Consider the following 12,107-nt stretch of genomic DNA (forward strand, 5'->3'; position numbering starts at 1 on the left):
GAATTAAGTTTTTCTTTTCTTTTTTTTTATACTGGTTTTGAGAGTATTTTTTTAATTATTTTATTTTCTGTAGCCTTCTTTTATTTATTTATTTTTATTTAATTTATTTTTGTTACAGATGTTTCTCCTTTTTTCCCCACTGATACACCCCTCCCCCACCCTCCCTGCCCTGTCCCGTTTGTTGTCCATGTCCATTGTTCATGCATACATGCATATAAGTTCTGTGGTTTATCTCCCCCCTCCCTCTTCTGGGGATTGTCAGTCTGTACCCCACTTCCACTTCTCTGGGACTACCCTGTTCCTCAGACTGTTATGTTCATTATATTCCACAAATAAGTGAGATCATGTGATATTTGTCTTTCTCTGCTTGGCTTGATTTGCTTAGGATAATACTCTCCAGGTTCCTCCATGTCATCTCAAAGGATAAGAGATCTTTCTTTGTAACAGCTGCATAGTAGTACTCCATCGTGTATGTGTACCACAGCTTTTCTTTTTTTTTTTTTTTATCCTCACCCGAGGACATTTTTCCATTTTTGTACAGACAGAGTGGGAGGGAGAGAGAGAGAGAGGAAGAGAGAGAGAGGGAAACATCGATGTGAAAGGGACACATCGAGTGGCTGCCACCCGCACGACCAACCAGGGCCGGGGACAAACTGCAACCAAGGTACATGCCCTTAGCGGGAACCAAACCCGGGTCTCTCCGGACCGCAGGCCGACGCTCTAACCGCTGAGCCAAACAGGCCAGGGCCCACAGCTTTTCTATCCATTCATCTACTGATGGGCATTTGGGCTGTTTCCGGATCTTAGCTATTGTAAATAGTGCTGCTATGAACATGGGGGTACATATAGTCTTTCTGATTGGTGTTTCAGGCTTTTTAGGGTATTTTCCTAGAAGTGGGATCACTGGGTCAAATGGCAGTTCAATTTTTAATTTTTTGAGGTAACACCATAGTGTTTTCCATAGTGGTTGCACCAGTCTGCATTTCCACCAGCAGTGTACTAGAGTCCCCTTTTCTCCACACCCTCGCCAACACTTATTGTTTGATGAGAGTGTTTATGACAGCTGGGGACAGTGAAACAAAGATGGGCTTAGGATAGAAGAAGCAATACACAGGATTGCTTTGACTCTTTAGAAGTGTTATAGGAAAGAAATGAGCCCAGACAGGGTTGCTTTGGCTCACTGGAAAGTCAGAGAAAAGGACCTTGGAGAGAGGTTCAGGAGGTTGGCCCAAGACAAGCTATTGCTGCCCATTGCTCCCTTGGTTGCAAGTCTAGTGCAGACCCTAAGAGTTTAGGAGGTGCATACCTGAGAGGAAAGAAAGGTGTGGGCATGTTCCTAAGAGGGAGAGTGCCTGAATTACTTATTTTTAAAGCAACACAAAGCAGTATATTCACTGATTAGAAGTTGTAAGTAATTATGTCTTTGTACGTGGAATTAGAAAAAAATGTAGTATTGTTAGTAGAATTGTTACCTTCTATGTATACAATGATTTAAAAATTGAGAAAGTTGAAAATTCTGCATCCACTGTGGAACAAAGATAATGAAGTTTCTAAGGGAGGATTTTTACTAAAGTCTTAATCAGATCACATTGTCCCTGGAAAAGTTTGTAAGAGCATTTGTGTACCATAATCCATGTGGGATTTTCTCTTGGTGTAATGATAATGCTGCTGTATTTTTCCTCTAAGCTTTAGTTGTGGCCTTTATGAGAGCGGGTTGGTTCTCTGGTTTATAACTATACTCTTATTTAATTCTGTTTTAGACCTCCCGGGAACTGAAGATTGCGGGAGCTGTTGGTCCTTGTGTATCTCTGAATGTGAAAGGACCATGTGTGTCAGAAAATGTAAGGAAAACTTTCTCCATCACCCTCACCTCCCGTACCCTGGGATTAGCCCATTAGAAATGTCAGAGCCTGATGACCTTGCATTGTGTTACCTGTTTGGATGAGTCTGGTGATGGGAGAAGGGCTAATGATGATCACAACTCTGAGAGGTAGTTTTTTTTTCCCTCACCCAAGTACATTTTTGCATTTATCTTCAGATAGAGTGGGAGGGAGGGAGGGAGGGAGAGAGAGAGAGAGAGAGAGAGAGAGAGAGAGAGAGAGAGAAACATCGATGTGAGAGAGTCGCATCAATTGGTTGCCACCCACACGATCCCAACTGGGGTCAGGGACAAACTGCAACCCAGGTACATGCCCTTAACAGGAACTGAACCCGGGACTATCCAGTCCGCAGACCAACACCCTAACCGCTGAGCCAAACAGGTCAGGGCCTGAGAGGTGGTTTTATTTTCATCTGTCCATCTGTCTAAAGGGTCAGAGAGGAGGAAACTGAGGCCGAGAGAGATTAAGTATCTTTTTTTGTTGTTGTTGTTAATCCTCACCTGAGGATATTTTCTTTTTTTATTTTAATTTTTTAATTTTAATTTTTTTAATCTTCACCGAGGATATTTTTACATTTATCTTCACACAGAGTGGGAGGGAGAGAGAGAAACATCGATATGAAAGAGACATATCGATTGGTTGCCACCCACATGACCCCAACCAGGGCTGGAGACTAACTGCAACCGAGGTATGTGCCCTTGGCCGGAATCGAACCCGGGACTCTTTGGTCCGCAGGCCAATGCTCTAAGCACTGAGCCAAACCAGCCAGGGCTCTCCTTTGATTTTTAGAGAGTGGAAGGGAAGGAAGGAATGGGAGAGAAAGAAAGAGAGACATCAATGTGAGAGAGACATGGAAGCCCTGCATGCTTCCCGATGGGCCGGGATCGAACCTAGGTACGTGCCTTTGACTGGGAATCGAACCGATGACCCTTCAGTGTGTGGGCCAACGCTTCAACCACTGAGTCACACTGACCAGGGCAGAGAGGTTAAGTATCATGCTCAGGGTTAAAACTGATATGGAGGAGCTAGAGTCTAGGTCCCCCTAACCCCGCTATCCATGCTTGGGTCTCTGTGCCAACGAATCACAAAGCAGTGTATTCAGCACAAGGTAAGCATTCAGCAATAAATCCATGTGCTTGTTGCCCTTAGAGATGATACCTTTGTCTCAGTTCTCACGTATCATTTTGAGTTGGTTGTGCAGTGAACACTGTTGTATAAGCAGACATCTATGTTCTTTGAGTAAAAGTTTCTAATGTATACACACACACACATACACATATATATACATACATATATCAACAAATATATATACAAACAAAGTGACCACTAGAGGGTGAGATGGCTTTGCTGATGGCCTGCTTCCTCTGATTATACTTCAGTTGCCAAGAGACAAACCATTTATTGTGATGAGGCCTGTTCAGGCTGGCACTGGGCTGGAGTTATCACAACCATGTCTTTCCCTCATTGTCCTCTTCAAAAAAAGGGTGGACGGTAGAGCCAGATGTGGATTCAGTGCACAGGTTTTTGACTGCTAGCTCTGTGGCCTGGACAAGGAACTTAATCAGTCTGGGGGTCCACGTCTTTATCTGGGAAATGGAGATAATATTAGTACCATTCTTTATACTCTTAGAAGGATTAAATGATTTATTTCAGGTAAAGCACTTATAACAGTGCCTGGCACAATGGAAGCCCACTCTAGATTTTATTATTTTCTTCATCAGCAACGAACATTCACTTAGTAAGTGCTTAGATAAAGTTTTTGTTGAGCTTGACAGAGGCAAGCAATTTGAAGGAACATTTGTGTAATATCCTGGGTGAGGCAGGTTGCTGCACCAAAGCCCATCTCATAAGTCACTTTACCCCAGTGTATTGAAGGACTTGTACCCCTATTGCCTGGCGGGGCTTTATGAGGCTGCATAGTTAAAATACTTTTGATAACCTTGAAATCTGCCTGATGAAGACTTCCTGAAGTAGTTTAAGAAGATAATTTTATGAATTAGTACAAGCTGTTTAACTGATCTAGGATCCAATAGGCATTAGCCGTGAAATTTTTGGATGGGGAATAGAGGATGCAAAAAAAGAGAAAAATACAATTTTTAAACATGCAGAGAAGTTTAAGGAAAAGTATAATGAATTCCTGTGTACCCACCATTTAGAATCAATAATTGTTAACTTTCTCTCATAATTGCTCTGTCATCATGATTAGCCACGTGTGCTTTATCCATCTGGTTATCACCTACTTGCCATATTTGCTTTATGATCTGTTTTTTCAGAACCTTTGAAAACAAGTTGCAGACAGACATCATGACACTTCGTCTTTCAGTGCTTCAGTATGCATCTTCTAAAAATAAGGATGTGCAGTACCACATTATTATCAAACTTAAAATAATTTCCTAATATCTAGTCCATATTTTTTCCCTAATATCCCCTCAAATGCCCTCTAACCATTTGGTATTATTATCCTTAGTCATTTTCAATCTAGAATAGTCTTTCTATTGTTTAATTTATGTGTGGCTTTTGTTTTTACTTGGTTTTGTTTTGTTGATTTCTTGAAGAGACAATGCCCAGTGTTTTCTATAATAGAGCATCTCATATACTCTGTATGTCTGATTGTTTCTTCGTGGTGGTGTTTGAGATGTTTCTTTTCTCTCTGTTTTCTTTAAAGTGGAAGTTAGGTTTGAAAGGGTGCTTAGATTCAGGCTGAACCTTTCTGTCCAGCATACTTGGTGAGTGATCTGTATACTTCATGCTGTGTTTCATCAGGAGGCGCTTCAGTCCTGTTATCCTGTGTTAGTGAAGCTGTGTTACATCGTGTGGTGAAGGTGATGACTGTCCCACGTCATTCTATTGTAAGGGCACATTTCCCTTTGCCATTGGCAAGAAAATCTTGTTTGCCTTTCACCTAATGGTTTTAGTGTCCAGTGATTATCCTTACATGAATCAGTGTATTTCATTGGCGATTATAAAATGGTAATTTCCTAATTCTGTCTTTATAGTTCCTCTGATAAAGGCAGGGTAAATGCTTATGTAAGGAATTTGTGTATTATTCAGAAAATGTACCTTTGGAGCTTTGCAGGGTTTGTGGCTACCTGGGCCTCGGAGCTGTAGGGGAAGAAAAAAGTTTTTTTCTTTACCTGTCTTAGCTTCATTGACTTGGGCTCTGAAAATTAGACTGACAAAAGACAGATTAACAAGAGAAAGACAAGCAGAAGTTTATTTACATGTGTACCACACATATACACATCACACCTATATACTCAGTGACGAGCAACTTTCAAAGGGATGGTTAGAACTTGGGACTATAGCTTCTTAACAAAAAACAGTAAATTTGTAGAAAAGTGGAAAGACAGAGGAAAGGGACTTTGAGCTTATAGGGTATTAAATTGTAGAAAAGTAGAGATAAGAGGGAAACTAATGGAAGGTAAGATTATTTCAGCAAGGTTTGTTTTGTAGATTCCTCTGGTGCCTTTTCTGGACTGATAAGCATCTAATGTCTTTGGTGATTAAAAATCATTCTGCCTTTCCTGGTAGAGAGGGGAGGGCAGAGAGTTTTTCTTGTGTCTGCTCTTTTTTAATTGCCTTCAACTCAAAATAATCATTATATGAGGGGTGTATTTTGAGGTTGCATACTCTGAACCCCTGCTCTCCTCATTTGAAACTTTAAGAAATTCCATATATTAAAAATTGAGTTGGTAAGTGTGGAGAGAGATTCAGGAGAATGGGTTAGCAAGGCAAGAAAGGCATGCAAGCTTCTTTTACTTTGCCATTTTTCCTGGGTGTGGCTCTTTCAGCAGATGTTACCTGCTTCTTTTAGAAAAAGCTGCTAAAAGGGAATCCCGTGAATCCATCCATCCCATAGTCTTGCTTTGCTAACACTGATGAAACAGTTTGTTCTCTCCACTCTCCACTTTAGAGCTGTTACCTGATTTCACTTAAGAATCTTCCCTTTCCCCTCTGACCATTGCTTCCCTGAGATTACTGGTTCTGTGGCCAGATATAAAGTTTCCTGACATGGCTTTCTAGAGACCAGACTAACATCAGCTCTACTCAGATGCACTTTGGGTGGATTGAGAGTAACATAGAGGTAATATTATGGAGGAGGGGAGTGCTTCACCCAAGAAAGATGGCCTCTGTGGTGTGGAAGAGGGACTCAGCCCAGGAATCCTGGCAACTGTCCCTTCAGCTCTCTCTCCAGAGCCACAAACCCAGTCTCTCCTCATGCAACTCGAGTCTGTTCTACACTCCTTCCACTGGAGCCCAGGGTCACTTTAGAAAGCTTCCATTTGAGATGATGGACTGAATGTATACTTAAGATTCTACTGAAATGACAGCAAAGGTATAAAGTTATGCAGCTCAACAGGTTGGGAGTTGAGAGAGCGTTCCATCAAGGGACCAGAACATTTAAGGATTTTTTAGAAGGTTAAAAGCAAAATGGTATCAAAGATGGTGGATTGAACATATGCACAAACCTTTAACTCCACCCCAGACCTCTAGAAATAACAGGAAAGAGATGAAAAAATTTAATAATGCTGCTGAATCCTATGAGACCCCTGAAAGAGACATGGGATTGGATGAAAGAGGAAAAGACAGCCCAAAACAAAGGAGGAAGAGGGTACCTATGCTGGGTGGGAAGTGCTTTGAGGGGCTCCAGGGCTCCCTGGCATCTCACAGACAAAGGTGAGGGACGTGCAGGGAGGGGGTTTGTGTGAGGAGGAGGGGATATTTGGAAATGCTCATGCAGGGCTTCAAAGGTCCAGTAGGACTAGGGTGAACCTGAACACCCTGGGGTTCCCCTGTCAACCCAGGACCTCAAACCTCATGTGATACATTTTTCTCTTTGACAGCCTTTTAGCTATGTTCTAATCTTCGTGAACTTCACCCTCATCTCTGTTGACTAAACATTAGCTCTTCTCAGTTTCTTTGCCTCAGCAGGAAGTTACCCAGAAAGTGGCCTTATCTCTGGGGACTCAGAAATTTACTCCTCAGGTGTTCAATTTCTATCATCCCTTATACACTTGCTTCTCTGGTTCCAAATCTAATGAATTTGCCCTTGAACCAGCAACTCCAAATACCAGTACCCCAGAGCTTTCTATAACCTAGGATTGCTGGCTTTTTACAAACTAACAGAGCTTAGCTGAGAGAAAAACTTAATAAAATTTTTTTTGCAAGGAAAAGAAAAATATCATCACTCTTAATGCATAATCACATTACTTTCTAAACATGGTATTCCTCAGTTTGATGAGATATGTTAAAATGTGTAATACTTGCTATCTCTAGAATGATAGAATGCATGTTTCAGAGTCTAGTGATCTCAGTAGGTAATTCTAGGTACCCTAGATCTTTGATACCCACAGCCTTTTCCTCCAGATGGCATGCTTAAAACAGTGATATGCTTACATTTTAGTGAGCCTCATATTTATTACTGGGAGCCATTTAACTACTCAGTAAAAAGCAGCCTTCAGCCCAGCCAGTGTGGCTCAGTGGATTGAGCATTGCCCCATGGACTGAGAGATCCTGGTTCAATTCCCAGTCAGGGCATATGTCCTGATTTCAGGCTTGATCCCCAGTAAGGGGCATGCAGGAGGCAGTCAATCAATGTATCTCTTTCATCAGTGTTTCTATCTCTCCCTCTCCCTTCCTTTCTAAAAAATTAATTAAAATACATATAAAATTAATATTTAATAGCTAACATTCTTAACTATTTCTTATTCTAATAATGATGAAAGAAGTATAAAAACTTTCATGCTTAGCAGAGATAATTCTTTTTCTTTTCTACTGTTTACCTTTTCCCCAACCCTGATTTGATTCTATCATTTGACTTCAGTGTTATGTACCATATGTGCATGTATATGTGTATGTGTAAATATAGAGATATATCTTAGTGATGTAATGAAAATTGATGAGAGTACCAGTATAAAAAGCTTAAAATATTGTAAATACAAATGTTAAACCATATTCTAATCCATAGTTGTACTTTTCAGTTAAATTTTCATTTGGAATGAGATATTCTTAAGTGTCCTATTCTCAGCATCTGTGCTTCTTCATCAGCATTTAACAACAGGAGTAGCTTTTTTTTTAAAATTCCTCTTCTCACCCCTAGGAACTTGGTGTCGGTGGCACAAGTCAATGGAAAATCTGTGGTCTGGATGCCACATCTACACTTGGCATCTACTTTGAAGTAGTCAATCAGGTGAGTTGGATTTCTTCATGAGTATTTATGTCTCAGTGTTGTGTTTTCTGATTTATTACAAGACCCATGGCCTCTGGCTTCTTTCTGCACAAACTGATGCTACTTTGGGCTTATGTTTGCCTGTGACCAGTCTGGCATGGTCTCTTTAATTCCCTCCAGGGTTTGGTCCAAGTTAGACAGAAAGTGTTTTCCTCACTTTATGTTGAACTGACAAGGTCATTAGAAGAGTAATTGCTTTTATCAGTCATTGTTATATTGGTGAATTTTTTAGTGTGTTAATTCCTTCTCCAGTGTTTTATTTTTTAAAAATTCAAACATACAGAAAAATTGAAAGAATTGTATAGCAAAAACCCATACATCTACCACTTAGATTCCATAATTAATATATACTGTATTTGCTTTGTTACATATCTATCCATTCATCATTCCACCTTGTTTTTGATGCATTTCAAAGCAAATTGCCGTCATCAGTGTGTTTCATTCCCAGACACTTCAGTATGCATATCGTTAACTTGATATCAGTAATTATTTGAATTTGTTGTTGTTTTTTTTTAAGGTAAAATGTATATACAGTGAAATGTGCAGATCTTAAATGTACCATTCAGAATTCAAGAACTTACCATCACTGCCATATCAGTCATTTGAGGAAGAGCCCAGTGGGTTCTGACTGTTTTATTTGAGTCATGCCTGTAACAGTGATGCAGTATATGGCCTCTCACCCTGCAGCACAACGCCCCGATTCCCCAAGGAGGCCGAGGCGCCATCCAATTTGTCACGCAGTATCAACACTCCAGCACTCAGAGACGCATCCGTGTGACCACCATTGCCCGAAAGTGAGCAGCCCCAATTTCCTTTCTGTTGATCTACTGATTTATGTTTCGCCCTAGGAAAGATAATTTAACATCTGTTAATTTATCTTTGCAATTCCATTAAATGTTTTTTACCAGTTCTCACTGGCTCATTCAATTGGAAGAAGAGGAATTGTTAGCTAACCCAGTTAGGCTGATGGCACTTGCCCAGAGGAATCATCTTTCAGGAAGAATAAATTCATTCAAAATTATTTTTCTTTGTGTTTTGTTTTTCCATTGGCTTTTTTTTCTTTTTTTCTTTTTTAGATAGAATGGAAGGGAGGATGGGAGGGAGGGAGGGAGGGAGGGAGGGAGGGAGAGAGAGAGAGAGAGAGGAGAGAGAAAAAGCAAAAAACATCAATGTGAGAGAGACACACTGATTGGTTGTGTCCTGCACAACCCCACTGGGGCTGGGGATCGAACTTGCAACCCACGTCCGTGCCCTTGACCATGAACCCACGGCCCTGTGATCCTCGGGCTGCTGCTCTAACCACTGAGTCAACCGGGCCAGGGCCAAAATTATTTTTTATTATTTTATTTATAAGGAACCCATAAATACATCCTTGTAAAAGATTCAAGCAGCACTTAGGTATACAAAGAATGGGTCTTGCCCTGGCCAGTGTGATTCTTGGTTGAGTGTTGTCCTATGCATCGAGAGGTTGCCAGTTCAATTCCTGGTCAGGGCACATACCCAGGTTTTGGGTTTGATCCCTAGTGGGGGTGTGTCCAGGAGGCAACCAATTGATGTTTCTCTCTTTCACATTGATGCCCCACCCTTCTTTTTGTTCTAAAATCAATAAAATACATTAAGTAAAAAAGAATAAATCTTTTCACACACCCTCCCCAGAAGTAAAATGTGATTACTGTACTGGATTTAGCGTCACAGTCCCGTTTCTGTGGAGTTATAATATCATTTGTGTGTGTTATATACATGTATGGCTTCTTAAGTTAACATATTTATGTTTTTTGCAATAATGTGTCAAGGAGCCCTGGCCAGTGTGGCTCAGTTGGTTGAGCATTGTCTATGCACCAGAAGGTCTCCGATTTGATTCCTGGTCAGGGCACATGCCTGGGTTATGGGTTTGATCCCCAGTGGGGGTTGTACAGGAGGCAGCCAACCAATATTTCTCTTTCACATTGATGTTTCTCTCTGTCTCTCTCCCTCTCCCTTCCCCTCTCTAGAATCAATAAAAAAATATTTCAAAAAAAGGACATTGACCTTCCTTAAAAAAAAATAATGTGTCAGTGACATCTTCTATACCTATAACATAATAAGGCTCTATTTCATTCATTTTAATGGCTGTCACATGGTTTGGATGGGATGTACCACTCCTTTACTAAAGGCCATTACAGGTATTATCTTCCTTCCAGCAGTGCTGCATTCATATTTTTAGATCTTTGTGTACATGAGTCTTTCTAGTTACTTCATAAGAAGTGACATTTTGGATAATGCAAAACTAGTGTCCTAGGAAACTACTTTGTATTTTCAATAGTAATGTAAGGAGAGTATCCTGTCTCCTTATTAATAATACTATTATTAATCTTTAACATGCAAATATAGAACAACATATCACTTTTATATGTATTTTCTCATTTATCAATGGGTTGAGCACTTTCCATATTTATTGACCAGATGTATTTCTTCTGTGATAGCCTTTGCCCATTTTATAAAACCTGTTTTTTCCCTTGTTTATTGATTTGCAGGGATTCTTTGTATATTTTCTTGCTTATACCTGTTCCTGTTCTATCTTTTGTCATTTAGCTTTGTTCATATTGTTTTTATTAGTGTGGAAAACTCTTGTATATGTGCAAATTCTCTTTACCCCGATGGAAGACATTTTGCGAATTTTTAAAGGTTTAGATTTTTGTAAGATTGTCTTAGAGGAAGGAACACTGGCTGGAGACTTAGGTACCTTTTGGGTATCTACTTTTTATGATGTCTTGTAGAATATTGGGAAGATCTTTATAATTTTCTTTTGTACTTATAGCTTTTAGAAATCACATGAGGGTAAATGTAAATGTGTGTAAAACTGCTATGATTCTTTATTGACAGCTCAGTTCAAATTTGTGTTGTCTTAGATGAAGGAACAGGACTTACATTTCTTTATCTTAATGAAGAGCTAGCTTTCTGATCTCCTGAATAATAAGCATAGTACTAACTCTGGAATTGTCAGTTGGGCAGATGCACAGAGTCAGTTCAAGCACATAGAAGCAGCATTTGACCAGGAGGCTGCAGCAGTCTTGATGGCACGGCTGGGAGTGTTCCGAGCGGAGTCAGAGGAGGGGCCCGACATACTTCGATGGCTGGACCGACAACTCATTCGACTGGTAATTTGGGAACAGTGACACTAGGTTCCATCTTGGTCTCTGCTCTACTTTTGAGCAAATAAGTCAACAAGAATTTATCAGTTGCTTACTTGATAAATACCAAACACTGGACATTCTGAGAGTGATAAATACTAAATAGGCATTTTTATTCAAGGGCTTATGTTACAGTTGGGAAGAAATGACATGCACAGGACATTTAGAGAATGATGCAAATCTGTGTATTTGAGAGTTGATTTAGATAAGTCACTGAAAGCTGTGTCCTGTATTTTCCATTCAAATCTTGGAGTTTTTTTTTTTTTTTTTTAATATAGGCGTCCATGGCCCAGTGAGTGTAGGGAGATGTATTGATTTAATAAAGAGAGTGAAACCACACGGTAATTTCAACAGGGAAAGATTTATACAAAGAATTACTATTACAACAAGGGATTGGAATAATTAAGATTGGCTAGTAAGATGTAAAGAGAATGCAAAAGAATATAGGAATAGCAGGTAAAAGACACAGCCACTGCTTCTAGGCTGAGATAGAGCACCCAGGGAAGAGCCCCTTTCCCCCCAAGGCTGGTCTAGACCTAGGTGGGAGGGCGGAGGGCATGGCCATGGTTCACTGAGTTTCATGGCAGAGAAGTTGCCATGGTGTTGTGCCAGAGGAACTTGCTAGAAATTCACCCTCTAGAATTAGGTGAAAATCCACACTCTGGTGTGTGGAAGAAAACTGTTCACAGGAAAGTATCTTATCAGAGGCACACAGGTTATGGGGTAGCTGTTGGCTGCCATGTGCTCCAAGAACTGGGCACTGAAGAAGACATAAAGCTGCTGCTGAGTTGAGCACACTAGAACCTAGAAGCAAACACTTGCCTCAAG

The 12,107-nt window shown here is 40.3% G+C and overlaps 1 protein-coding gene across 3 annotated transcripts in view; it reads left to right on the forward strand.

The window, feature by feature from the left end:
- SEC23B (SEC23 homolog B, COPII coat complex component) overlaps positions 1-12,107 on the forward strand; it is a 58,641-nt gene that overhangs the window by 26,393 nt on the left and 20,141 nt on the right. For all 3 annotated transcript variants that reach the window (XM_036244432.1, XM_036244433.1, XM_036244434.1), the window contains 4 exons: positions 1,761-1,841; positions 7,981-8,070; positions 8,797-8,903; positions 11,093-11,246. In XM_036244432.1, coding sequence (XP_036100325.1) covers positions 1,761-1,841; positions 7,981-8,070; positions 8,797-8,903; positions 11,093-11,246 — 432 coding nt within the window. The remainder of the gene's footprint in view (positions 1-1,760; positions 1,842-7,980; positions 8,071-8,796; positions 8,904-11,092; positions 11,247-12,107) is intronic.

The sequence above is a fragment of the Molossus molossus genome, unplaced genomic scaffold, assembly GCF_014108415.1.
Source record: "Molossus molossus isolate mMolMol1 unplaced genomic scaffold, mMolMol1.p scaffold_m16_p_6, whole genome shotgun sequence".
NCBI lineage: Eukaryota > Metazoa > Chordata > Mammalia > Chiroptera > Molossidae > Molossus > Molossus molossus.